This window comes from Maylandia zebra, linkage group LG18 (genome assembly GCF_041146795.1).
Source record: "Maylandia zebra isolate NMK-2024a linkage group LG18, Mzebra_GT3a, whole genome shotgun sequence".
Classification (NCBI taxonomy): Eukaryota; Metazoa; Chordata; class Actinopteri; order Cichliformes; family Cichlidae; genus Maylandia; species Maylandia zebra.
Window position 1 is genome coordinate 7279520 of NC_135184.1, and position 27792 is coordinate 7307311.

Here is a 27792-nt window from a genome sequence, read left to right on the forward strand (position 1 = left end):
GCCCACATCTGCAAATCTCCGTATGGAGAAGAAGGCAACTCTGATACATTTAGTCAGATCAGGAGCTAGTGTTTCTAATTGGGAGTGTGGCTGCTCCTCTCTATCAACCCAACAAATTGTGTATATAATTTCTAAAGAGATATTGTTCATAACAGCAGGATGCAGCAAACCGCAACCTTAGTGCATAGCTAAAAGCTAAGATTTCATTTTTATGTTGACCAGGAATAAAGAAATAATTAGCAAGGCAGTGACATATAGGTCACAGGGGGGAATTTTCACCATCCCTCTTGGCAAATATAGGGATGGTGAAGACTTGGGTCAGAGACCAGTCGAATTGGGTGAATGGGTCCAGCAGATTCAACACATTCCAGGAATGTGTTGAATCTGATTCTTTCCTGGAATGTTCAACACATTCCAGGAAAGACCTCCGAGATCTCTGTCCAAAAGAGTGCAGTCCTAGAAACATCAAAAATACTATAAGGACCCTCAAGCTCCTTAAGCCTCTAGTAAAGGACCCGCACATGCATTGATTCTGTTTCAGATGTAGTTTATCGTCAAGATACGCTTTACCAAAGAACAAGACGTACACATGAATATATATTTGCAGCTTCCTCCCTGGTTATAACATAGTAAGAATACTATAAGTTTAGTAGCCACTGAAGTTACATCAGCTTTCCCTACATAAATCTAAGAAAGGAGATCAAAACTCAATAAAATTATGAACATTTACACTTAGTAAACAAGAGTCAGCCTCTTTTAGGGCTTTCCAACCAAAAAAATTAAATAAAAAAATGTCTTTCATTAAAAATCAGAGTTTAGGACAATCAGGGACTAGATTTAGGATCATTTGAGAGACACATTTTAAAACTTTCCATCCACTGAAGTGACTTTTTTGACGTTACATTTGACACTGGCTTCAGGGTCAGAATCTGTTTCTATTGTGAATATTTTAAATGGAATCTTTTTTTAATCTTTTGCAGCCATGGACACCTACTCACAAGAAAACAGTCCACTTGGCAGCCCAGGAAACATGCTGAAGACCCTGGACCCGATCCTTATCACAATCATTGCCATGTCAGCTCTGGGTGTCTTCCTGGGCGCCATCTGCGGTGTTGTCCTGTACTGTGCCTGCTCACAGGGCAGCATGACAGACAGGAACTTATCTGCCCTTGAAAACTATAACTTTGAGCTGGTAGATGGTGTGAAACTAAAGAAGGACAAGATAAATGGACAGACTAACTACTCAGAGGCGTGAGTTAGAAACGGGGACGGAGCTGCAGTTGCTCCGCATGGACACGTTCGATGCAGCCAATCAAGAAAGTGGAACACAGGGCTGAAGCCACCAATGGGACGGCAGGGTGGGCTGAAAAGTGAGCCGATGTAATTTTATTTCTCAGGAGCAGCAGTGGAAGGGACTCACCAATAGGGGGCACTGTGTATAAAGAATCTGTACAGCAAAAAAAAAAGAGAAAAAAGAAGAAAACTAAGGATTCTATTTGTTTTTCGGTGTGCTTTGTTGATTTCATGTAATCACATGCTGGTGTTGAGACCAATTCAGATGAAAGTATTATTTGGAAAGATAAAATGTTTTTTGTTTTTTTTTTCGTTTGTTTGTTTGCTTGGTTTTTGTTTTGTTTTTTCCTCTTTTGTTGTTTCAGATGTCATTGTTACACAGAACAGGCAAACTATTTGAAATATGCTATTGTGATATCTGGCTCTTGTTGGCCGTATGTCCCCGTCCCCATGTGTGCATGAAAGTGTTTATGTGTGTGTGTGTGTGTGTGTCACATTCATACACATCTGTATATAAGGTGTGTATGGGTAGTAGTCTGACTGTAGAGGTGTGTATCATTACAGTCATGTTTGTGTACATGATCAGCATGCATCTGTGTGTGTGTGTGTGTGTGTGTGTGTGTGTGTGTGTGTGTGTGTGTGTGTGTGTGTGTGAAAAGCGGGGACCCGTCCCTGCCTGTTGACCTGCGTCTAGTTCCGACAGTGCCTTTTTTTTTCCTCCAGTTTTTCTGTTGCCTTTTTTTTCTGCTGGTTGTTTTCCCATCAGCTAATGTCCCATCTGGGGTTCCTGCACGGATGTGAAAAAAAATGGAAAAAAAATAACGTTTCCACATTGTGATAATAAACCTACAAACTTTTTAATGTTGTAGTGTGTTGTCAAATATCACATGTGTTGGTGTAGCTCTGTAGATCCTCATGCCTCAATGACAGTGGCACTGACACACTTTTAAAATCTAGGCGACATTTAGGAAAACTTGTGAAATCTATGGAATTTTCCAGATGGAAAATGTGTAGGAGCCCCGAATGCCTCATTTTCACGACACATCCAACATATTGTACATAAGTTTTAATATATTTGAGCGCCCTCTTTATAGAGAAAGACACCAGTGCTGCAGCATCCTTTCTATGCTGAAAGAAATGTCACTGTTTATCATTTGGATTTTGATAATGTATAGAAAAACAAAGAGATACAGACCTGTTGTTTTTGTGGTTTTTGAATTTAACTGTTCCCTGGTTTTCACTTATGGTTTTACAGACATGGAAATGAGAGTAAGGAGAAAAGCATCAGATATGCCTTGAAAGAAGAGATGATGGATTTTTTTGTACAGGGTAACCTCAGTACCATAAAGATGCTGACAACAAGTTGAGGATGGATTGTTAAGATTATTTTTGAACGCCACTGGCACACAATGAGACTGCTAGAGCTTTAAGCAGAAGGGTGCCCAGTGGTCTGGGAGCCTTGTGATGGACTTCAAGCATCTCTTTCAGTCTCTTTAGGGTCTAACAGCATCTATTATTGAGCAGACTGGTTTCATTTTCAGATAGGAATGAATAATTAAGAACAGCTGGAAATTTAAAATTGTTTTCACTTTAAAAAAAAAATCTTAAAATGAGTTTATTTTGTGAGATTTGGTTTTGTATTTCTATTTCATGTGGTTTGTACTTGGTCTTTAATTTGCTTGAGCATTTTAATGCCTTATTTACTGTAAACCATAGTAAACCTTTACACTTACCAACTTTGGTGTTTGTGAAATATAAAGTCAGGGTATTTATCTTCGAAAACTGGTTAAAAACTAAGAACAGCAAGTGTTCTACAAAGACTGCTTTGTTGTGCTTTAGCTTTTTAGCTGAACTTCTTGTTATATGGGTCTCTTCTTTAAAACACCGTAAAAAGAAAATGTTGGTGAAAACTTTTTACTACTCTCTAACTATCTGACAACCTCAAACAGATGTTTGTTTTAAATGGGAACATTCTGACTTAATGCTCCTTAAGTTGGGGCAAAATATACATGCACAAAACTTATTGAAACCCAGTAGTGTGGTTGACTGACATTTTGCCTTGTTTATTTCCTGTTTCTACTGCACCATGAGTGGTAACTCTACCTATTTTTAATGTAGCATTATGAGACATCACCCAGCTCAAACTGAGAAGTGCTCACCTAAGTATCAGTTCTCCATCTTTAACTGTCTTTTCTCTGTAGCCATTCAGTAAGCATCCACAATCAAATAAAGTGTGCTGACTGTTGAAGCATTCATGCTTTATTCTTCCACATAACTCTTCATCTTCTTGCTAAAGTTTTACCTGTACATTCATAACAGGAAAAATAACCAGATAGGATATCCTCCCCCTTTAAACTTACAAGGATGCTGCAGCACTCAACGTGAAAACAAATGTTGCACTGATATATTTAAAAAAGAAATAAATAATCTATGTGTTTATGATGTTGATTTGCAAAAAGAGAGGAAGGAGGGAAGAGAGGACAGTGTTATTGTTGCTTCTTTTTAACACGGTTTCAGAAGACTACGTTATAATTCTGAAATGTACAATTTACAGAGATGTTTTTCATTCTTGAAAAAGCTTATATGCGTCTCTTTGAAAAGTAACAATTTTATTTACTTGGTATAATATCACCTTGTGTTTTTGTACTGTCACTGATGTACGTGCCAATGTTTTATTTTTTTTCTTTGTATGACAAAAAAAAAGTTTTATTTTCAGTACCGTTTTCTGTAATTTTGCTGTCTCAAATCTAGAAAAAGAAAGGAAATGAGGAAGTTAAAAAAAAAACATTGGAAAGCAGTGAGGCCTTACGTGACTAATAGTATTGTTTGTACTTTGACTTTCTGGTCAACACTCAGACTCATCTGTCTCTGTTGTCTCAGACTCTCCTCATTGACTATTACATTCCAAAGAATTGGATCAAATAAATGTTTTAATTAAAAGCTGAGCTGCTTTTTCTTTCTAACATCAAAGATATATTTTCTATTCATTACATAAAGCTTTATTTCTATTTAAAAGGGTTTTCACTGCAGCAATTTTGTCATATGCAGATGTTACTTTAAAATATTTTGGCGTCACTATGTGACAAGGACCGGATACCTCAGATGATGGAAAATCCTCGGTTAACACAGTGTTTCTCCTTACTTTTTAACTTTGTTTGGGAGACTTTTGACTACCTACAGGACACTTTAGGGCACAGGTGTCGAACTCCAGGCCTCGAGGGCCGGTGTCCTGCAGGTTTTAGATGTGTCCTTGATCCAACACAGCTGATTCAAATGGCTAAATTACCTCCTCAACATGTCTTGAAGTTCTCCAGATGCCTCATATGAACTAACCATTTGATTCAGGTGTGTTGACCCAGGGTGAGATCTAAAACCTGCAGGACACCGGCCCTCAAGGCCTGGAGTTCGACACCCCTGCTTTAGGAGTTACCAAGAGGGTTTAGCATGTTGCTGCCAACACACCAGGCACGGGACATTAAAGATTTCAGGGATGGGTTAAAATTTCTGGCTTTTATTCTTTTTTCTGGACAAATTGTGATTAAGCTAAAGCTACAGCTGGATGAAGGTCAGTTTATCAAAAATACTGGACACAAATCCTGGCATTGTAGAAAAGTAACCACAAATGTTGCCTACAAAATTTCCTATTTTCCTATTGGTCTGTGAGACCCCTCTCTACATGATGTGTAAGTTTTGCTTTGCCTGTCTTATTATTGCTCAAGACATGTAATGCGGTTTGGCACACCGAAGCTCAAGATTGTCAATTATCCGGCTTGTACAAAAAATGAAAATCTTAAAAAGCACAAAGCAACCTAGAATCAAAGAAAGTTCACCTTCAAACTAAAGGTTGTTCCTTTTGAACACAGTGTAGCAGAATATAAAACAGTGAAAAAAGTTTCCCAATTAGACTTTTGGTATCTCATTTTAGAAACATCTAGTCATATTGTATTTTCTATGAACAATAAAAAAGGCAATGTATCACTATCTTTTGGCAAAAGTACACAAATTTGTCACAGGTAGAAGTACAAATACTTGTGTTACAAAAATACTGTATTAGAAGTTGAAGTGCCACACTTCTTTACTCAAGTGAAAGTGGAAAAAGTACAGACAGTGAAATGTAGGGCTGTTCGATATAATGATATATATCGGCTAACGATATAAAAACGTCTATTGTTTCATTTTACGCTATTGTGTGTTTCTTGGTGTCGCAAAATAAACTGTTTACGACAATATTTTTTCATCGTTTTGATGGACACTGTAGTGGCTATATTAATTTCTTAAAGTTCTCTCTTTCTCTTATATTTAATATAACCACACTACAGACCGACAAGCGCCTGTTTTTATGCATTGTGGTTAGCAACAATGACAGTAACACCATCGCGTGTCTGCTTGTTTATGTTCCACATAAACCTTTCACAATAAAGCTCAAGATCCTGTTGAGACTTTTCAAAATAAACTGAATCACGTGAAAGAGCAGATTATTTACGGATGAGAAGCAAAAAAGAGCCGCCAGGTGCTAAAAAATAGACCTTAGACTCAAACGCTAGAACAGGCTGTTCCCCGCAGCACCCTGTGTAATAAATACTCACAAAGAAAACGGCGGCTGTTACAACTTATGTCTAAAAATGTATCGTTTCATGCATCGGTTAAAACACTCGACTCCAGCTACATGACGCGCAGCTGGAAACACTTCACACAAGTCGAGCTGCCCGAGATTCACAGAATTTACAGAAAATGTTACATTTTTGTGATTTATATCGTTATCGGATGATAGAATTCTTATATCGGGATATGAGATTTTGGTCATATTGCACAGCCCTAACTCAAAGTATAAAACTGAAAAGCTCTTTGGAGGACATTTCTACCAACAACTTTGGTGCAAATCTCAATATAATAATTAAATATTAACACAAGGAAATAGAAACTTTATTTCAACTTAAATTTGAATTCCAATTAATGTAGTCAGCTTGAACGTCCGCTTTTGTGGAAAAAAAGAAGGGGAAACAATGTGAATTCTAAAAAATTAAATATCTATTGTTGCCTTCATTGCAGACAGATGGCGTTACCTTCACACCTAAACAGAAAAACCAGTAAATTGAGATTGAGCAGGTGGGTGAAACGTTAGATTGGTTGTAGTGGTGCAGCGTGGGAAAAATAGTAACTTATAATCATTTATATAGAGAAATAAGTCACAACAACTGTGCTGCTGCTCTTTGTGAATTTTAGCTAAATATTTGTACTTTGCTTTTTTTCAACCCTCGGCTTATAAATAAAATAATGTCATTCATATCATGTTGTACATCTGTTTTCAGAATGCTTTAGATACCAGTATTCAAGAGCATCTGGTCTACTCCACCCAAAACCCTGAACTGGTTTATAGAAAGACAAAAATTTCATGGATGTTTGTTTTTTCCCAGTAATTTCAAGCATCCCTTTGCTATGTTGTGTTTTGCCCACAAAGAGGCAGCATTGACCCTATTAATACTATATGTGACACGATCATATGCCAGATGCAAAAACTAAATGCATTTCTATGGCCTGTACTTGTATAGTGCTTTACTAGTCCCTAAGGACCCCAAAGTGCTTTACACAACCAGTCATCCACACATTCACACACTGGTGATGGGAAGTTACATTGTAGTCACAGCCACCCTGGGGCACACTGACAGAGGCGAGGCTGCCACCGGGCCCTCTGACCACCACCAGTAGGCAACGGGTGAAGTGTCTCGCCCAAGGACACAACGACCGAGACTGTCCAAGCCGGGGCTCAAACCGGCAACCTTCCAATTACAAGGTGAACTCCCAACTCTTGAGCCACGATTGCGCCGTTTCTATTCTCATACAACTTCTGACCTGCATAAATGACAACATCTTTCTCACACCAGGTAAGTCTGATTTCGTGTGAACTTCAGTTTGTGGCTTTGTTTCAACTTAGGTTTCCTGCCCAAATCGGACCCACTTCACCACTTTCTCACCCTCTTTTTTTTGTATCCGCAGTTTTATTTCCTGGAGTAACACTATACTGTGGTTTGCACTGATGCCTCACAGCAAGCAGGTTCTGAGTTCAAACCCCTGCTGTGCCCTTTACCTGTATAGCCTGCATGCCTGTGTGGTTTCTCTTGGTTATTCTACAGGACATCTATGTTAGGTTAATGGGTAATTCTAAAGTGGCTATGGATGCAATGCAAATAAAGTGCCGAAATTATAGAATATGGTTATGCCGTATGGTTAAAATGTGTCTTTTAGTCTTAAGGGCTTTAACTGGCCAGTAATACTTCAACTCTATTTGTGCAAGTGCATTTTAAATCTATGCTAGACATCTAACATTGATGGTACTCGACCTTAACATTATCCTTATCATCTTATCATGCAAACCAACCGTCATGCATACAATGCAAATAATGAATGATTCAAAATGTAGTTTTCTGGTGTTCATTTCTCATATATATATAAGGATGAAGTAAGTGTGTTCATGCTGCTACTATGAATCCTCCAGACTGGTTCAGCAAATGCAAACATCGCCATATAAGAAGTAACTGCTAAAACTGTCAGTGAGAGGTCATCAAAGCTGAAAAGTTGAACTGCTACGACTACTAAAGCACAGTAGCTGTTAGCATTCTTTTTTTAAATCTTTTTTTTAATTTTTTTTTTTTTTTACAGGAAATAGGTCTAGGTGACAAATGACTTAATCTTCATACTGTTCACAGAGGAAGTGAAGAATCTGGGAAACTAAGCGCAGCAGAGCTAAAAACAAACAAACAAAAACCCTCTGCAGATGAACTTCCTAGTTGAGATAGTTTGGTGGAAGGTATCTTAATACAAGGACTTGTGATTTGTTTAGATTACATTTCAAATAAAAAATATTGCATGAGCCTATAAAATTCTGTGTTTGCTCTTTAAATCTTTTTTGTAAAATAACGCTATAACTGAGTATTTACCTTTACAGTATAGTGCAGAACTACTAAGTAGCCTGAAATAGAAGTTATAAAGCAATTATTTTAAAAATACTGTGTATATAATTCTGTTGAATGAATACACTATCATTACAAAACAGTGTTTAAACTATTGCATTGTGTCACTTTTCATTGTGATTCATGCCTAAATATTGCACACAATGTTCTATACTTAATTTTTTTTTACATACGTATTAATTTCTTTTTCAAATATTCAGATTTGCTGTGGGGCTTCTCTGCTTTGTTCATAGTCCACCCAATGCCACCCCATTGAAAAATTCCTCGAAACGCCCCTGGTATCGGCATATCAAAAGCGAAAAACAAACAAACAAAAATCTAAAAAAATGTATCTTGTGTGAAAATTAAGAACGATATTTGCCTTTGAATATAATTATTTGAGTGTAAATTACTTTTACACTGTGCATATGTGTGTGTATGAGTGTTTACTTCAAAGGCTACAGCCTGCGAGATTGTGCGTGTGACTTTTCACCGCATCGAGGGTGAAAAAGGGTTCACTGCTCTCTCCTGTGTGGTTGTTCGTTTCCCCTCTGCGTGCCGCAGTTGTTCCTGTGTAGGCGGAGCTAAATAAGAAGAGGTTTATGAAGTAGGGGCATAGAAAAAACACCCAGCAGCACCAAATTCACGGCGGTAACGTGTTGGTTGAGCGGGGTCTCAAAGAGCCTTATCTATTATTGAGAAGGCTCACATGAATAAACGTTAACTCCGCCCGTTTTTAATCGCTAACGTTACGTCCGAGCGGTGCGGCTTAATTAGCTAAAACAAAGCGGACCCTCAGAACAGTTCTAGCTAGTCTTCGCTTCAGTTACCGGTTATATTCCGTTTGACGAGGACACTTTTTGGAAGCAAATGTTACTGTAAATCTACACAGACGTCACAAAGGTATCGGCTTAAGGTGAGTGGTTTTATTTTAACCGACATTTGTGACATTTACCGGCCTGCCATGGCTGAAATCACAATGACGATGGGGGAGAAGCAAAGAATGTGTGTCTTGAGGCTAAAAAAAAGTTTGGGTGTGGATTAACGGCAACTCTAGCTAGCGGTTTAGTTTTTAGTTCAGTGTTGGTTTCTTTGTTTGTTCAGCTCTGTAGCATGTGAAATGTTGGCTTGTTTAAAGCTACACCTCAAGCAGGCTCCTCGATAAAATCTCAAATTGAGCTTTGTGCTGAAAGTAGGCCAAAAAGTAGCCGCTTTGTACTACTGAAGAGGGCAGTGTGGGAGGCTAAACTGTGAGTGGACAGTGGGATTTGTCCCTCAAAGGGAGCTGCTAACAAAGCTTAATCTTGTTGAATCAAATCAGATATTTAGCAGAGGCTTAAATTGTTTTCCAGTTTTTTACTTGGCTTCTTGTTATACAAAGTTGTAGTAGTTATTGTGGTGTTGTGAAGTCATCAGATTTGTAAAATAATTGCTTTTAATTCCCAAGTTATCAATCAGAAACTGCCTGGTTTGAATAAACAATGTGGTCATTTGGCTCAAAGTTTAAAGCCACCCCCACTGTGTCCTAAACAGCCTTTAAGTTTAGTCTGCTGTCCTGAGAATAGAACTTCCCTTTTGTAGACCCACACCACCCTGGGAGACTTGTAAAGAATATCTTGAAGAGACCACAGCTGGACTATGGTTTGGTTAGACTGCATTATGGACTGTAAACTGTGGTTGAGGATATAGTAAGATCCAGGATGACTTAAATCTAGGTCAGCTTGGTTAACCAGATTCTTAAGAACCTCTTGTTCAGCCTTGGCCACAGCTGTGATTCAGCTATGTTGACGCCAGCACTCCAGTTGGACAAGATTGGTCTTGCTTGCATCTTCCTGTAAAGGAATAGCAGCCTCGGGCTGTGTTTTGTCTTCCCTGAGCAAGCTGAGTTGGTTGAAGTAGTAGTTGGTGGCCATCTAGTTGTTGCTTTAATAAAGTGACTCGTGTTAATTACTGACCAGTCTTGGCTTGTAGACAGCATTATAATGACATGGTAACGGTGTCATATGGAGGTGTGACAAACACCTATGTATTTGATCTTGTACAGCAGTAGAGCACAGATAATGTTCACCAGGCATGTTAATTCCAGACATGCCTGCAGACTGTAGCCAAATGTGCACCAGTGAGTCACTTCCTTAGTTACATTGTTGTGCTGTTTAGGCAAGGCCCTGCAAGTATCCGGGGGAGTTTTGGAGGGTCATTTAACCTTACTCAGTGCCTTAGCCTGCTTCTGACTGGTCAGATGTGAGTCACAGATTACAGGACCTCCAGTGACGGCAAGACAAAGCAACTGGGAGTGTTTGTTTGAGGAGATATAATCATGATCCTTTCATAGATATTATGAGGCTTGAGTCAGTGGTAAAATGTGGTAGTTCTCACATCTAAGAGGAGAAAAGTTTCATAACACTTCATCGTTGTATTTTTACTCAGTTGTATATAGTATTTGTATTTGTATTCTATTTTTATCTTATTGTATATTTATTTTATTTTATTCTACTGTATATAGTATTTTATTTTATTCTATTCTGTACAGTTGTGTACTGTATTTATTCTTATTGTATTCTAATTTTTGCCTCATAACTTTTGCACTGTCCACTTCCTGCTGTGACAAAACAAATTTCCCACGTGTGGGACTAATAAAGGTTATCTTATCTTATGCAGAAAGAAACGCACGAAGGTTGGTAGATGGACCCGAGGCCATTTTTACAGTGGATTTGTACTTCTGCGTTAACTCAATGCTCATAGGTATAGTGTTACCACAGACCCTTCTGTAACCATATGCTGTAACTTGACTTGTAGCTTCCTAGAAATGTAACTGCACATCACCAGGTGGGTAATCCTTTTATGGTCAAAATGAATCCATTTGCAGCCTCTTAAACTACAAGGTCTCGCTGCTTGGTTTCTCACTTTAAAGCGAAAATGTTTGCCTCATTAACTTTCGGCTGGGAAAAACAAGACGTGAAGACACAACCCTGTGAATCATCAGGGTTTGCTTTGGTTACAACAGGTCTTATTAAAATCTGTTATAAGTCAGAGTAAAAGAAATTTCCCAGAATAACCTCTCTTTTGGTGAAAAGCCCCCCCATCCCCCAAAAATGTAAAGACTGCTGGCCTGCTGTAATTGATGGAAACAATGATAAAATTACATTACAAAACATTTAGCATGAGCAATTTCAAAGCCTTTGGAAGTACGTCAGTTAACTAATTTATACAGTGTTTAATGAAATCCAGCCGTAGTAAATTCTTAATGCAGTTTTTATTTAGGGAAAACTGTTCTGGCATGTAAAAGATAACTGAGCAGCTAAAATGTTCTCACTTGGGATCAGACTGAGTAAACTCTGTAAACAGAAAGAGACATTTACATAGTTTCCCACAACATAAATTTGGAGTTTGTTAAATATCGAATGCATTATCTCATCCCTCTGAGGAATGTTGAGAGATGGGGATCTTTTTCATACCTGAAAAAACTTCAAACAAACTCTACAAACATTTTTCAGCTAAAACAATAGATTTATCTGTGTCAGAGTAAGATTTCATGACTGCTGGATATCTAACACACTGGGTATGTTGGATTTACTCACATTTTTTTTTTTTTTTTTTTAGATTTTAAAAGCAAGAGCTCACAGGCTTAGGCTCGTCAGAATAATCAAATCTCACCTTAAACTTTTTTTTCTTCTTCTTTTCTTTTTTGCAACAGATAGTTTAGGTAAAACGAATACTTTGACTTTGTTGATAAAGAGGTCAATATAAAATAAAGATCTGCATTCTTGACAATTAAGGCATCAGCTGAACAATTGTTGGTGGAAAGAGTAACTTCCCTTCAACTGTTTTTTCTAGTCAGCTGGTTGCCAGATGATGGTTTCTGATTCTGTAACAGGAAAAAAGTACACAAATTATGCACACGCAACGAAAGGAAAAACAGCTAGAAAGTAGAACATGGTTTTTGGAAGTGCTACAAGGGAATCACTGAAATTGCAAGCGGGTCATTTCCTTCAACTGTGCTCTGACAATGGACGTGCCCATCCTGATCCTTCAACGGCCTATTGGATGAGGCTGGGTGTGGTTTGATTAAGGAAATTGATGAAAAGTCACGCTGAGTTGTTTGGGGGCCTAATGAACCAAGAGTAGACTGTGACTTTCAGCAGCAGATGTGGACCGGGTGGCAAACAGAGCTTGGTTGTGGGGGAAGGGTGCTCGACTCGGTCTCTGAACTCCCAGATGACCCACTCTGTAAGAACAATGGGGACTTGTGTTGTAAACCATCTTTCACTTTTGCATATTTCTCAGAGAAGATTTGGAAGAGTCACGCTTTCACCAGTGCGCTTGCTACAGTAGCTGTCAGTTTTTTTAAGGCCCATATTGTGGCATTACATGATATCCATTACATAATGAATAAATGTACATTGAAACAAGGCGGGAAACCATGTCAATGTGGAACTTTTAAAGATGGTGTTTAAAGCAACAGCTTGAGCTAGAGAAATCAAACTAGGTTAGATTTTTGAAAGCTGGTGCTGCCATGCTGAGCTCACAGTTGCAGTCAAATATGGTGCTATTGAAGTTTGTCCACATTTAATTTAAGAACACACAATTGCGTCTCCTTTCAGGTGCACATGGATAGCTGCATACATAAACACCACCTCTATCCTGAAAAGCCTTTGTGATGATTTTCTGCTTAATTTATAGAAACACTAAATGTTTTTTTACCAGTGGTTGTACAAAAGAAGCAATTTATAGATGTTTGTTTCCATGTTTGGATTTAGAAACTTCGTGTGAAAAATTAGATGTTTGATAACATTTAATTGAGAAAATAACTGAAAGATTAATTAAATAATCATTAGTAAAAGCCCTGGTTTCAGGTAGGAGCCCATTTATTAAATGTAACATATGATATTGGGGATTGTTTGTGCATCGGAAAAGAAATGATTATAATATTGTCTGATGACGATGGGAAAAATGAAAGTGTTACAGGTCTTACTGTGCAGGGATACTGTGCATCTGACCACAGATATCTACACTGCATAAGATCAGACTTCAGAGAGAATAACAGTAAAAGGGACAAAGATGAAGAGCAAAAATAAATTTAATAAAGTAGATTAGTATCAGAAATTGTCACAGCAACAAGTTCACAATATTCAGTGTCTAATAGTGTGATGCACATTTAAAATGATGTAAGCCAACAAGAAACCAAGTGGCTAACCTCAGCTCACATGAAACCAGAAACCAATGAGAAACGAGCAAGAGTCACGAAACATTTTCCACGTTAAATATTGGCATGCACAAATGCAAATAGTTGGCATAAAGTGATATGTTTTTGTTCAGAATTGGTGCTTATTCTTTTCAATAATTTCATTTATATGTATGACTTTTTTGTTTAAGTCATGGGCTAAAAAAGTGCAAAGATTATTCAGCCCGTGTGGGTAGAGTGTTGTCTAGACAACCATTTGTTTTCTTTTGTTCTTTTATTTATTTATTTATTTATTTATTTTTTATTTTCAGCCTGAGGAAGTCGAGGAAGCTGCACGTCAGCAGAACCTATTTGGCAGGAAGCTTTTTGCGGGTGTTCTGAATACATTTGAGATTGACATGGGGGGGGTGCAAAGTAGACGTAGGCTTTTAGATCATGTCATGCTTCTATTTTTCGTGTTTATCACATAACACTTTGTACAGAAACACGATTTAGCTTTAAAACACCATAAACACAGCCAGTCATTATTGTTTTGGACTGCGGTCATCCACAATTTAAACAGACATATATATTATGGAATACTAAATACTAACAGATGTGCTTCCTTTTCACCACACCGGGCTTAACTGTTCATATTTGTATTGACAGGCAAGTCACAGAGGAGTCAGGACAGCAGGTTTTTAGGCTTCACTTGGTTGACGTGTTTTACTTTAAATCAGAGCAACTCTTTCATTTCCACATATCAGCCTAACAATTTATGGGACCTTTTTTTCCTAGAGGAGTTGTCGGGCATCAACTTTAAATCCCATTTTAAAAGAGGTGGTCTCTCTCCTCAGACTTTGTGTAACACATGATGACACACATCTGCAGAGTCTGAGTCAAAACTTCCTTGTTTACTTCTTGTGTTTCTCATACTTACCCTGCCTGAGAAAATCCCAGCATTGTTTTAAGTCAGAGATATCAGATGTAATTGTATTGCCCCAAACTTGGGGTTTGTTTGCGTTCAGTTAGGCATTTTATTCCCCCTAACAGCTTGCTGTCTTAGATTTGAACCATTTTGCTTGGAGGGGGCCTTTGAGCCTGTCCTAGCTATCATAGAGTGAGAGGTAGGGTACATTCTGGGCAGGTAGTTTATTCCACACTAATGCAAAGAGATGGACAATTAGTGACATTCACATTTAAACTTACAGCAAATGTGGAATCACCAGTTAACCTGACAAGTCTTAGTACTTTGAGTGAAAGCGAGACTATGGAGACAGAAATCGAACCCTTCTTTGTGTTGCTAACCGCTACAGTCCTGTTCTGCCTGCGAATCTTAAATTATCAATCAATATATGATGTTCTGTTTTCCTTTCAGAAAAGCAGTTACTGGGATGATAGTGTCTAATGTAAGTCAAAATAAGAGAGGAGTCGATTTTCTGCAGGACAAAAATAATTCTCAGTGAATTTTCATCACAGAGCGTGGGGTCTGGTCCCTAAGGCATCCTTCTGATTGCAAATTGAATCAAAACGCCTCGGGGCTGATGGCAGGCAGCAGGCAGCAAATCGTAGTAAAAGGTGCTGTGGAGGACTGAGTTTCAGTCAACTTTTCTCAGCAGTTGTTGGAAAAAACTTTTTTCATTTCTTTTCTTTTCTTTTTTTTATGGCTATCCAAAGTAATCCATGGAAAATGACACAACTTCTGTTAGCGTGTTATGTTTTGCCGGTACGTTTGGAGGATTGGACGAATATGTTTACTTCTGCCAGTTGTTGAACTAACAGTTGGAAAATTGTAACATGGTGCACAACCCTACTTGCTGGTAATTATACAAAATACCTCAAGTTTAAAAAAATCTATATTTATTTCCAGATTCTGGGACCAGAGTAGTTCCTTTTGGGCCCGAACTGGAATTGGTCCTGATGAATGATTTACTGGTTGTTTAAATAAGACAGAAAATAAATAAATAAATAAATGAATAAATAAAAGTAAAAAGAATCAGAACAAAGGTTTTTGGTCTTACACCAAAGGAAAGTCTCTAGCACTGTGGTTTTTGAACAGGTTGTTGTAAGTGGAGTGTATTTACAGTACCTTAAAGTATTTTTGTTATAAAGTACCTAAAAATGAGAGAAAATGAACAAACTTCTGTTAAGTCACACAACACGGACTTTTTGCCTTAATTAAATGTGGTCCAAGTGTGCTAAGACTTTTCGTTGATCAAATTGCTCTATAAATATTGCTGAAATCTCTGGCACTTTGCATTATACTTAACTTTGCACAGACAGTGTCAGATTGGTTTAGCAAGTGTGGCTCATGTTGCCAACAACATGAGATATTTTTGAATGTGGTTACACATTGCATTGTTCAAGTGCTACATGCGACACACCAGTTTCTTCATCAGACTGTAGGCCCGTGCTGGTTAGCAGGATGTCGTCTGTTTTACTTTAAACCTTGTTTGTTTAAAGCTTCCTGTCAGAGGAAGACGGACGGTGCTGACTACTGGGCCTCGTGGCATTGTAAAATTTTAGACAGTTATGGAAGTTGTAGGTATCTTGATGCATGCTCAGTCATCCAGGTGAGGAAATCTGAAAAAGTTGAGTCTGTTCATCCGGCCGTAGCGTTTTCAGTCCAAGTGACTCATCCAGGTGATCTGAAGAAGTCTTCAGAAGAAGAGTGATGAAACGTTTTTCCTGAAAATGCTACGCCCAGATGAACACAATCAACTTTTTACGATCGGTTGTAGGTAGTTCTCCTATAACCCACTTATGTTAAGAAAACTGTGTTTGTACAATGGTTCCCTTTTAATTTCCTGTCAGTAAATAAATAATAGCCTCTGTGTTTCAGAGGAATGGCTGCCAAAGCTGAATCTCTTGATATTGATTCATGGTGACATTTTCTAGTAAAAGTGGACTTTGAAATTCAGTGTAAGGCTATTGATATTGAAAGGTAGCATTTGGATGTGAGCACTTATTTAAGAAATGCCTGACCATATAAGATAAGATAAGATAACCTTTATTAGTCCCACACGTGGGAAATTTGTTTTGTCACAGCAGAAAGTGGACAGTGCAAAAGTTATGAGGCAAAAATTAGAATACAATAAGAATAAATACAGTACACAACTGTACAGAATAGAATAAAATAAAATACTATATACAGTAGAATAAAATAAAATAAATATACAATAAGATAAAAATAGAATACAAATACTATATACAACTGAGTAAAAATACAACGATGACACAAAGGATTATTGCACTTAGTATTATTGCATATGTATGGATGTGTGTGCTTGATCAGTTAAAGTCTTTATTATGGAGTCTGACAGCAGTGGGGAGGAAAGACCTGCGAAATCTCTCCGTCCCACACCGTGGGTGCCGCAGTCTCCCACTGAAGGAGCTGCTCAGTGCTGTCACAGTCTGCTGCATGGGGTGGGAGATGTTGTCCATCAGGGATGACAGCTTAGCCGCCGTTCTCCTGTCACTCACCACCTCCACTGGGTCCAGAGGGCATCCTAGAACAGAGCTGGCCCTTCGGATCACCCTGTTCAGTCTCTTCCTGTCCCCAGCAGAGATGCTGCCGCCCCAGCAGACCACACCATAAAAGATAGCAGAAGCCACAACAGAGTCATAGAATTTCTTCAGGAGTGGGCCCTCCACTCCAAACGACCTGAGTCTCCGCAGCAGGTACAGCCTGCTCTGCCCTTTCCTGTAGAGGGCGTCTGAGTTATGAGTCCAGTCCAGTCTATTGTTCAGATGAACATCCCAGTTACTGCAGTTGTACTGGTAAGAGCTGTGCTGGTTATTATCAGCAGGAGCTGAATTGTTATGAAAAAGTGTGACACTACAATGCAGCACCAATGGAGAACTTGTACTGTCTCCATCAGCGTGACCATACAAAGTCATAGTTAGCCACAGTTTACGCATGTTCTTGTAAACATTAGGCTCGCAGGTCTGTCCCGTCTTCCCGTGTGGTGATTCAGAGCAGGTTTTAAATGGGAACATAACTGTCACAGTTGTGTTATCACTTGTATTTGTTGGCAGGTTTATTAATTTTTTAAAATTAATTATGACATTTTTAATCATTACTTACCAACAGTGTGCGGCAAGGAAGCAGCATGGCATGTAGAGGACCAACTCCTTCAACTCACATATGGTACAGACTAATCTGTGTAGTCACAATGTGAATTCAGAACTTTCTGCTAATACACTGAACGTTATTGTGCAAGAGTAATATGAATACTGAATAAACCACTTTTACCACTTTTTCTAAGATCATACAGAAAATCTGATAAGTAAATGGGGGAAATATGCTGGAGATTCCCTGATGATGAGTGTAATTGCAGCTATATATGTGTGTGTGTGTGTGTATATATGTATATATATGGGTGTAGCCACTGTAATTTGACACAATTACAGTTGCCACACTGTGCTTTCATTGGTTAAATGAGGTCGCGTGTGTGTGTGTGTGTGTGTGTGTGGTTTTGTTTTTTTAATCAGGGCGAGCCATGGGATAGATATAAATGAGAAACAAAGAGAGAGCAACTTCCTAATCACAATATAGACCCACCTCAAAACATATCCTTTCACTGAATGTTTTTCCTACATAAAGAAATTGGTTGATTTTGATCCAGCTTCATCCTCATTTCTGACTCTAATGTGGACCATAATTTACAAAATGAACATTGTTAAATTCAGTAAAGTTAAAACCAGCAATGACATCAGTTGTACACCCACCTCAAATGTCACAGTCTAAAGCCAAGCCATCTTGTTTTTCTATAAACAATCACTGAGCATCACTGTCTTAGAATATATTTTAGTTTCAGTAGTAAAACCAGTTGAATGTCAGTGATGTAGAGTAGCAGAAGCCAGCATTGGAACCCTGAAGGTTTAAGCTGTTTTGGGTTAAATTACCAGCGAAAACTTCAAAAAGTGCATTTGGGTAAACTTTAAGGACCATATCACCATGTGCGATGGAGTGGCTGATCAAAAGAAGTTATAGCATATGAAAGGTCCCTCATTTATCTTTTGATAGACTCATCTGCAGCTTTTTTCCATAATCATCATGTAGTTTAAAGCATGTTACACCTTAACTGGATCTTCTGTAGCAGATGAGATGTTTTTTGAGGTTACCACTAACATAAATCCTTTGAAGTCCCAAATATTGTCATAGTGATCGGTGTTCAACCTTGTATGTAGGACATGCTCCTATGCCAGTTGGCGTTCTATCATGTTTTACAGTTGTGAGAAGCTGCTTAGCCACACAGTCTGTTACAAATTAAGCCTTCACACTGTTTAGCTTGAAGCTATCAGTTCTTATCAGCTGCACATGTTAATGTTCTATCAATACTATTGAACAAGTAAGAGCCTTTCCCATTCAACAGTCAGACACTGGTTCAAATAAAACTGTTAAGTAAGTGTTTCTAAATAATTCAAACTAAGCAGTAAGTTGTCTGTCTGGATATTTAAACCCAGTAGCTTGTTAATAAATGCAAAGGCTATGTTAAATTAGGTAATGTATCCTACACTGTTGTCATTAGCTCAAAGGATCTTTAAGTCTCCTAGTGATCTAGGTGGAAGGAAACTTTTGTTCCTTTTTGTAGGTGAACCTGTCGCTCAGCAGTTGGGTGTTGGCTGTAGCTCTCTGCTGCTTGCTCTTTCTCTTAAATTTAATGTAGACAACTAAGACATAAATGTATATTTAAGGAAAGACCAAATGAGTCGCGAGTTCAGAATATTTCCTTCAGGAGAGATGTGTAAGCCATGTCATGCCCAAAGATTAGCAACACAAATACCAATGCCTTTGACAAAAGGAGGCATTGAGTGCCTTCAAATCTGTCATCTCTCTGTAATTTGTAGTCGACAGACAGAGTTGGCCTTCAGAAATGTCGGGGTGGAGCTCAAAGTCTTCACATCGTGCTGGATGTGTTTCATGTTGAAACATTTTGTCCGTCTTGCCACACAGTCTTGTTTGTGTCCGAGTTTTAGGTGGTTGTAACTCTGAAGAGAGATTGTTTACTGATCAACTGAAAGAGTGAGCTATAATCTGTTGTTCGTGACTGCAAAGATTAAAAAAAAAAAAAAAAAGTCACACTGCAGTGTAGGGCTGGGCGATATGACCCAAAATTCATATCTCGATATTTTTTAGCTGGATGGCGATATAAGATATATATCTCGATATATTTTTTTAAAGTCATAAAGTAAGAACAAAAAGAGAGTTCTTAGTCAAAGCTGTGTCCCAGATGTCACACAGGCACTTTTATTAACATAGAGCAGATGTACATAAAATTTACTCAAAAATAAATTATGAGCATTTATTAAATAATAATGCTCCATAAATAAAAGAAAACAATGTTGTTTTTGTGCATAACAAAAAGCTCACAATTGTGCAGTCAAAATGTAAACTAAAAGACGTTGAGCACAATAACAAAGACAGATTTCACAGCTGCTCTGTTCCCAACTTGTACTGCGTGACTGACAGCCTGGAGTTTGAAATCCGCTTCGCAACCGCGTCTCTTAACAGGTGCCATTTATAGTCCTTATACACAGTAAGGTAATATTACGTTGATGCACAGTACGTATCACTCCGCGAGGCTCAGCCGTAATGCTCCGACAATCCATCAAGCGGTGCAGCTCCGTAGCTTACTAAAGTCGTACTAAAACATTTTTTGACAGATTGCTGAGCGCCGTGTTCCACATAAAATCGGTTCGCGGCCATCAAGCACAACCAGAATTCATACATAAGGCGCGCTGTCAACTTTTGAGAAAATGAAAGGATTTTAGTCCGTGCAGCCCCTCTGGGCTGCATGGCGTTAGCGTGGTTAGCTCGTTAGCGTGGTTAGCTAGCTAACACGTTGACGCCGTCCAGCCCCACGCACGGGGCGATGCGCAGTAACTCGTTAACGGAGATTTGCCGTGTCCATCTTGTCGCTTCCTGCAGGTGAAGCGATGGGGGACGAGGAGTTGTGTTCAGTGAAGGAGAGGCGAGGCCGAGTAACATTGCGTAAAGACGAAAGTGGACGAAAGAGAGGCAAACCTGCGGCTCCACAAGTATAATTATAACGTAACATAGACTATATCGATATAAAGGATATTGTCACATCTTATATCTCGTATAAAAATATATCGATATTTTTTAAAAACTCGATATATCGCCCAGCTGTACTGCAGTGCACTTTTTCTGCTAATGTCATATTTTGTTTTTGGTTTGTTTGTTTGTTTTTTACAGAAATCAGAATCAGAAATGCTTGATTAATGCCGTAGGAAATACATGTTCTTATTTTTAACTGAGAAACTTGCTTTAAGTCGGTCAGTATTTCCGATATAATAGGAAGTGGTTATTTTGTGGTTCCCGTGCTCTCTGACCCACTGCACAACAGCAAACATGCATACATGCACCTTTCATATCAAAACTTGTCTTACATAAGTGTTAAATGACCTTTCTTTTTCTTGGGTCACATGAATAGACTTTGGTCCCTTGCCTATTATCCTAACACTATCCAAACAGACTATTTTGAGTCACAACGATTGGATTTCCTTTAAACAGACTATTTCCTTAGTGTTATCTTACTGTGAGTAAAACACTGAAAATTGGTTTGTGAGTTTGAGGATTGGGCAGACAGTCAAGAAGTGTGTCGCTGGAGATTTGATAACGGCACAGATTCAGGAGGCGGTATGAAACAGCCTCACCAAATATGGGAATGTACATGCATGTGGACACCCTTAACTCTTTTTTTTTTTTTCTGGTATGGGTGGAGTTTTCTGATATACATTTTATTTATTTTAAACCAAAATGACAAAACTAATAAACAGACGAGAAGAAATAAAACTAAGTTGCGCTCAACAGTTTGATTTTACTCCAGGGGTTGAATTCTTAAAATCTGTCACTAAATTGTTAAGGAGACTAGTTAGAGTGCAGTAGGATTCTCTGCACATCATGTTTCTTTGTTCATCTTTATAAATGCACATTCACACCTTTTCTTGATCTCATGATGTTAACTACAAGCTTTTTTTTTTTCTTTTTAAATACTTCTCAATGAATACTAATGTTTATTTAGTGTCTTATAGTTTCTATATCTTGTGTATATACAGTTGTTTAATTTAAATTGGGACGAGTTACATATTTCACACTAGCTAATATAGTTTGCTAATCTGATGCCTGGGTTCACAGTATGAGTATGAGGTACTAAACTTAAAGAAAATCTTGATCATCTCAGTTCTGCTTTTTTTTTCCCCCCCCCACTTTTGCTGTGTGGTTAGTACACAGTGTGGTAGAAAGGCATCTGTTTAATCAACCACAAGTTATTCCTTCCTAGTTTACATTCTCTGGTATGGGCAGCTTGAAATTTCGTCATGCCTGCTAGAGTCATTACATGTTTTCTGTTTAAGTCATTATGAGATACTTGGACAGTAAAGCCTAAGAGAACACTTCAGTCTTGTTCTATCTTCCTACTTTTGTCGAATTTCATTAGTAAGCCTGAGTTGGCCTAAAAGCATCCAAACACTGTCCGCCTGATACAGTCAGGAAGTTGATCCATGGAAGTGATGATGAGCTGGCAGCTGAGGCCAGCTGAGTGTGGGTGAATCAGCTTTCCTTATTTAGGATTTTCAAAATGGGAATGGCTCCTCCCTGCTGCTGCTTTCATCTCATGGTAAAGACAGAAGCTCAACAACATATGATGGGATAGACATTAAAAGACTGTCATGATCAAGACTTAAAGCCTGTTAATTCTTTGGCAAGTGTTTTAGACATTTGATCCCCAGATGTCCGTGAGTTTGCAAGTTTGTGTTGTAATATTTACTCCAAATTTTTCAAACTAATAAAGCTGAACTAAAAATGACATTTTATTAAACAATAAAGTGTCAACTTAAATTAGCTAATTTAGGTTTAACTAAGTGCAATGCTGTAGTGCCATAGAAGCTAATGTATAGAATAGAATTCAACTTTATTGTCATTGCACATGCACAGGTACAGGGCAATGAAATGCAGTTTGCATCCATCCACAAGTGCTTTAGTGATATAGATATATTACAATATATATTAGCAATAATATAGATATGTAAGTATATTACAGAAATGGGTCTATTATGGTATGTTATAATGTACACGGTATGAAGTATGTTGTGAATATTCTATAACTATAAGTATGTACAGCTGTGATGAAATTAAATCTGAAACCTGGTATGTTTTTTAAAAAGAAACCCATCTTCCTGTATTTTAGGCCACACAAGTTTCAGATCTCACTGAGTTTGAATGTCTTTAAAGTTTTTTTTCTGTGCCACATTCAACCTCCACAACCACAACAGCACATGCCAGCACCTTCCTCTTTCTCTTTGCTCTCTTAGAATTTAGTATGTTTGTAAAGCCATTTCAGCATGTGCAGCTGTTGTAAAAATGTGTCCAATGTAGATGTTTTAATGTCATCTATCAGTGACCTGTTTTGTTTTCTCTGTTTTATTTTGCAGATGGACCTGAGCTTACTTTTAATAGCAGCATTATCAGCAGCCCTCAGTGGCAGCTTGGCACAGCAAGGTAGGAAGTTAAAGTTCCCGTTTTGCTCCTTTTCTTATCTTAACTATTAATTATAATCTAACCTACTGCACAAGGTATTTTCATCCCTTTGCAGTACAGCCACAAGAGCACTAATTTACTAATATTTATTTTTTCATCCTAAGAATGTGGAACTGTTTCTCTCAGGAACCTGTTTCAGGGAACTAAACGGGTCAAAGTCTGCTGATGTAGCAACAGCCTTTTTAAAAAAAAAATGTTTTTACATGCAGCAAAACCGAGATACAAGGCCACATGTAGGCTTTTGCAATCTTTTAAAAAACACAAGCACTCACGCAATATAACAAGCAGAGTGAAGCCTGTTATATTTTCCACGAGTATGTGAGGGGTTTGCTTAGGCCTGCGTGACATAAATTTCATAATTACAAAGTGTGAACATGAGGCACTGTTTGCAGACTCCTCTTCAGAGACGTTATCGTCACATGCATTGACAATATAAAAGATGGGCCTAGCCACAGAGATGTCACCCATCAGTTTCTGATGTCCAATGTTTTGGTGATTTGAACCTAAAGGTGACGAGTAGGAGGCGAATCTGACCTGGCATGCACACCACTTAGCTAAGACCCTGAATAGTCTTTGTTTCTGACATTTAGAATGACATAAAATACGCAAAATGGATTTAATGTTTTTGACTTAATAGATTTCCGTAGGATATGGTATTTTTTGGAAGCCACAAAAGTCACCCCTGCTGGGACGTATGCATTGGTTTAGCCTTCCTCACGGTGTGCTGTTGATGATTTATTCCATTTGCTCAGTTAAGTAACTGAGTATCAAAATATACATATTTGGTAGAAGGCAAATTTCCTGGCTTGGTAGTGTGCACATAAGGAAGGTGTTAAGTGTGCATGTGGTCTTTTTTCATAACAGTCTTCTGTATTATGACTGACTTCCTGTCCTCCTCATGGAGCATCTCTGTATTAGGTGTGTAGAGTTTAACTACTGCAAAACCACTCCCACTGGCACAGAATCTCTTTCCACTTGATCACTGCCTCATTGATCTATATCTGATTTTTATTTTTGACTCTTCCTTTGTTTCTGCTATTCTTGATCTGACATCTGACTGGGTTTTAAAAAATAGTGGTCCTTTCTTAAACAATTAGCTTCAAGCACAGAAGTACTAGCCTATGAGTATGTACTTCTTTTTTCCATGAAAACTGCCCTGTAAGAAGTCTTACAGAGGTCAGTAAAGTACACAGACCACCCAAGAACCACCAAATAGTTCCTGAAGTAGAAATGATTTATTGTTACACTTTCTTTTTCTTTCTTTTCTTTTGCTCTTGACACACATTATGAATGATAGTGATAGAAAAGTTTTCACACTGGCTTGTTCTCATGCTTTTTCCCCTTTCAAATCTTCATTCATGGTTTTATGACTGTTAGTCCTTTTGGCCAACAGTTGGAGTTTTTTGTTTTATGGAGTTAGGTCATTACTTGGTGAGTTGTCTGGAGCTTTTCCCAGCATGACTCAGTTTTCTGGTCTGGGAGGGGGGAAGGGAGGAGGAGGGAGGGGGGGTGCTTTCCAGCCAAAAGCTGCTTTGAGTTAGTGAGCTAATGGAAAAGATTGTATCATCTTGGCTAAAAGGAACTTGTGTCATCTCTTTCAGATGGAAGCATATGCATCAAGGCAAACGCGCAGTCATGTGGGGAATGCATCCAGGTCTCTGAGATCTGTGGATGGTGCACAGATGAAGTGAGTTGGATCAGCAAAGCTGTGTCAAAGCTGTTTTATCACATGAGTGAAAAAATATCAGAGAGCTCTTTATCAGTGAGGAAAGTTTCAGTTTCCTTGAGCTGCACAAAAAATGATAAACTGTAATATCTGTCATTGTCACCATTATTAAATAGGAGTACAAGACTGGAGTCATTCTGCAATTCAAAACAAATGAAATAGTTCAAGTGACAAAATGCAATAAAATCCATTTAATTAAATTAACTTTCACCTTTGTTTATATGAATGCGTGCATGTAATCTGTACTCATCCTGTAAGCAGTATAAGTACTCAGGAGTTAAGCGATTAGAGACTTTTTGTTTTTCACCCAATGGCAAGTAAACCACAGTTGGTCCATTAATTGTAAACAGCAGTGCTGCTCCTGCTGCTGCTTCTTCACTGGAAACTTGGTCAGGATGAAGCTGCTTAATTAGATGTTTAGTGTACCTAAGGCGGATTTTCTTGCTGTGGTTGAAATACAAACAGACCACAGTATGAGGGAAAAGACCAAAAACATGCAGTTGGAATTAAACATTCATGCACAGTAACAAACAAATGTAAATGAAGTTCTTTTTATGCTGTGTCAGTGACGTTAACACAAGCAAGTAGAATTTTTGTTTACATTTATACTTCGATTGTAACTAAAAATGGATTTATAATCCAGCGTATATTTAAGTTGGTACACTAGACACAGAGTGGGGCATCAGGAGCTGTTCTCTCTGCCCCTCAGTGGCACAGAGGCCAATCTTTAACCTGCTAGTTCCCTAGTATAAAGTCTCAGTGGTATTAGAGTGGGCGGGCATTTCCTGTCTTCTGCATGCTCTGTCCAAGCAGCTCCCTCGCCTTATCAGAGGATACAGAGCATTTCCATTATTTCAAATACCTCTGAAGCAGACTATTTCCTGCTTTGCGCTACTTGTGGATAACCGTGGAAAACATACTGACCTGATTCTCTTAAAACCACATTACATTTATGTATGAACATGGCTGTAGATTCCACTTCTACTGTCACCTGACTTCAGTGTATGGTTATAACCATGTTTAGGTGAGAGACTCTTAAAATAAGTGAATTTATCTGAAATGAAACAGGGGGGGGAAACACTGACTGATACCCGTGAGGCAAGATTCACATGTATGTGTTTAAGGGCTCATGTTCACTTTAAGCAAGGTTGTGGGAACACAGATCAACAAATTCCTACACCTGGTTAGCCTTGGATGTATGCATATGTATATGAAACATTTTACATTTCTGTACATGTTCGTTGCAAAAAGAGAGAAACTAAAGGCAAAAAGAGCTAGATTGAACTGGGTTACAGTTTAACCACCCAGGAAACACAGACAGGCTTTAACCTGCACCACATTTCAAACAACAGAAGAAGCACAACCCTTAAACTGTCCAGTTTTGTTCTGCACAGAATAAAAACACTGAAACAGGGAAAAAAATTTAATTGATTAGATGGAAAGGCTGAGTTTTATTGGAGAGGAGGGCCAACTATAGGAAAACGGGTTTATAGTTAAGGTGAGCCTTTTAGTAAACTGTTGAAACCATGTCAGGGTTAAATGCTTTTTGTTCTCGTCATGTGCCAAGACAACTGCATTCCTGTTAAATCATGTCTGCTGCTCTCTATCAGCCTGCTGATATCCACCCCTGAGCTTATGAAACCAGGCCTCGACTTCAGTTTGTAGTTGAGTGAAGTCGTTTGGAGCACCTAAAGAGATCTCTCTTTAGAAGAAACGCTCTCTCGCAAAGTAGCTCTGCTTTAGAACTCATCAGATTATGTGCAGCTAGATGCAGGCAAAAAGAAAGGGGTGTTTTTATGTCATGAGGTTTTGGAAATAACTGAGTCAAAGCACTGTTTTCGTTTTGACTGGGTTCATTGTCTCGGCTTCTCCTCGACTGCTCCTTGTGGTGTCTCATGTGCATCCAATCTATATTCTCTGTTAGGCCTGTCAATCATCTGTTTCTCCTTTTCTCTCCTTTCCACGAGTAACAGTGAATGGTAAATGGTAAATGGCCTGTATTTATATAGCGCTTTACTAGTCCCTAAGGGCCCCAAAGCGCTTTACATATCCAGTCATCCACCCATTCACACACACATTCACACACTGGTGATGGCAAGCTACATTGTAGCCACAGCCACCCTGGGGCGCACTGACAGAGGCGAGGCTGCCGGACACTGGCGCCACCGGGCCCTCTGACCACCACCAGTAGGCAACGGGTGAAGTGTCTTGCCCAAGGACACAACAACCGACACTGTCCAAGCCAGGGCTCGAACCGGCAACCTTCCGATTACAAGGCGAACTCCCAACTCTTGAGCCACGATCGCCCCCGAAGCCACGAAAGTGAAAGTAACAGTGAAGCCTTATCTTATGTTTCGTTGCATACTTTGTCATTTCAACATTCATGAGATTTGTATCTGCAGCACTCGTGCTCCAAAGATTAGTCTGTTTATTAGTTAAAATAACCAAACAATTTTGTTTCACTAAATGAGTCTTTAACCTTTTATACTTGTAAAGTGACACATTTAAATCAGTGTCATTAAAAACACTGACATTGAGGCTCCAGAATATAAGGTGCTCCATGGTGGATTGAAGCCTGGTAGAAAAATGAAAGCCACTAAGCTTAATTTTGGAAAATTAGATTTTAAACTTGAAAATACATTGTTCGTCTTCAAAGATCAAATTACTTAATTTTGGTAGGCTAATAAGATGCATAAATTAAGGAAGTAGCTTTGTCGAGAAAAAAAAATTAAACAAATTCAGTGAAAGGGGAAAAAAAGGGAAATCCTTAATTTGAAGGGTCTGAAATGGTAAAAGCTGTGAGCAAGGGTGTGACATGTAGCCTCAAAACTATATAAATAAAACGCTAATGTGGACGTGGAGTGTTTTTAGACGAAAGCACAGTTTTCAAATTTACCTGGATCAGTGTAGATGTAGAGCCATAGGAATCCCCCAGCAGCCTACACCTATTGCAGCATAACTAAGGGAGCATTTAGATTCACCTGATCCAGCCCTAACTATATGCTTTAGCAAATAGGAAAGTTTTAAGCCTAATCTTAAAAGTAGAGATAGTGTCTGTCTCCCGAATCCAAACTGGAAGCTGGTTCCACAGAAGTGGGGC

The 27792-nt window shown here is 38.5% G+C and overlaps 2 protein-coding genes across 3 annotated transcripts in view; both read left to right on the plus strand.

The window, feature by feature from the left end:
• LOC101465901 (neuropilin-1a) overlaps positions 1-4233 on the plus strand; it is a 104393-nt gene extending 100160 nt beyond the window's left edge. For both annotated transcript variants that reach the window (XM_076876301.1, XM_004565545.5), the window contains exon 18: positions 981-4233. In XM_076876301.1, coding sequence (XP_076732416.1) covers positions 981-1255 — 275 coding nt within the window. In that variant the 3' untranslated portion in view covers positions 1256-4233. The remainder of the gene's footprint in view (positions 1-980) is intronic.
• A 4580-nt stretch (positions 4234-8813) lies between these two features.
• Positions 8814-27792, plus strand: part of LOC101466194 (integrin beta-1) — a 29142-nt gene continuing 10163 nt past the window's right edge. The window contains exons 1-3 of the mRNA XM_004565547.5: positions 8814-9156; positions 22861-22927; positions 24568-24653. Of these exons, the coding sequence (XP_004565604.1) occupies positions 22861-22927; positions 24568-24653 (153 nt within the window). The 5' untranslated portion in view covers positions 8814-9156. The remainder of the gene's footprint in view (positions 9157-22860; positions 22928-24567; positions 24654-27792) is intronic.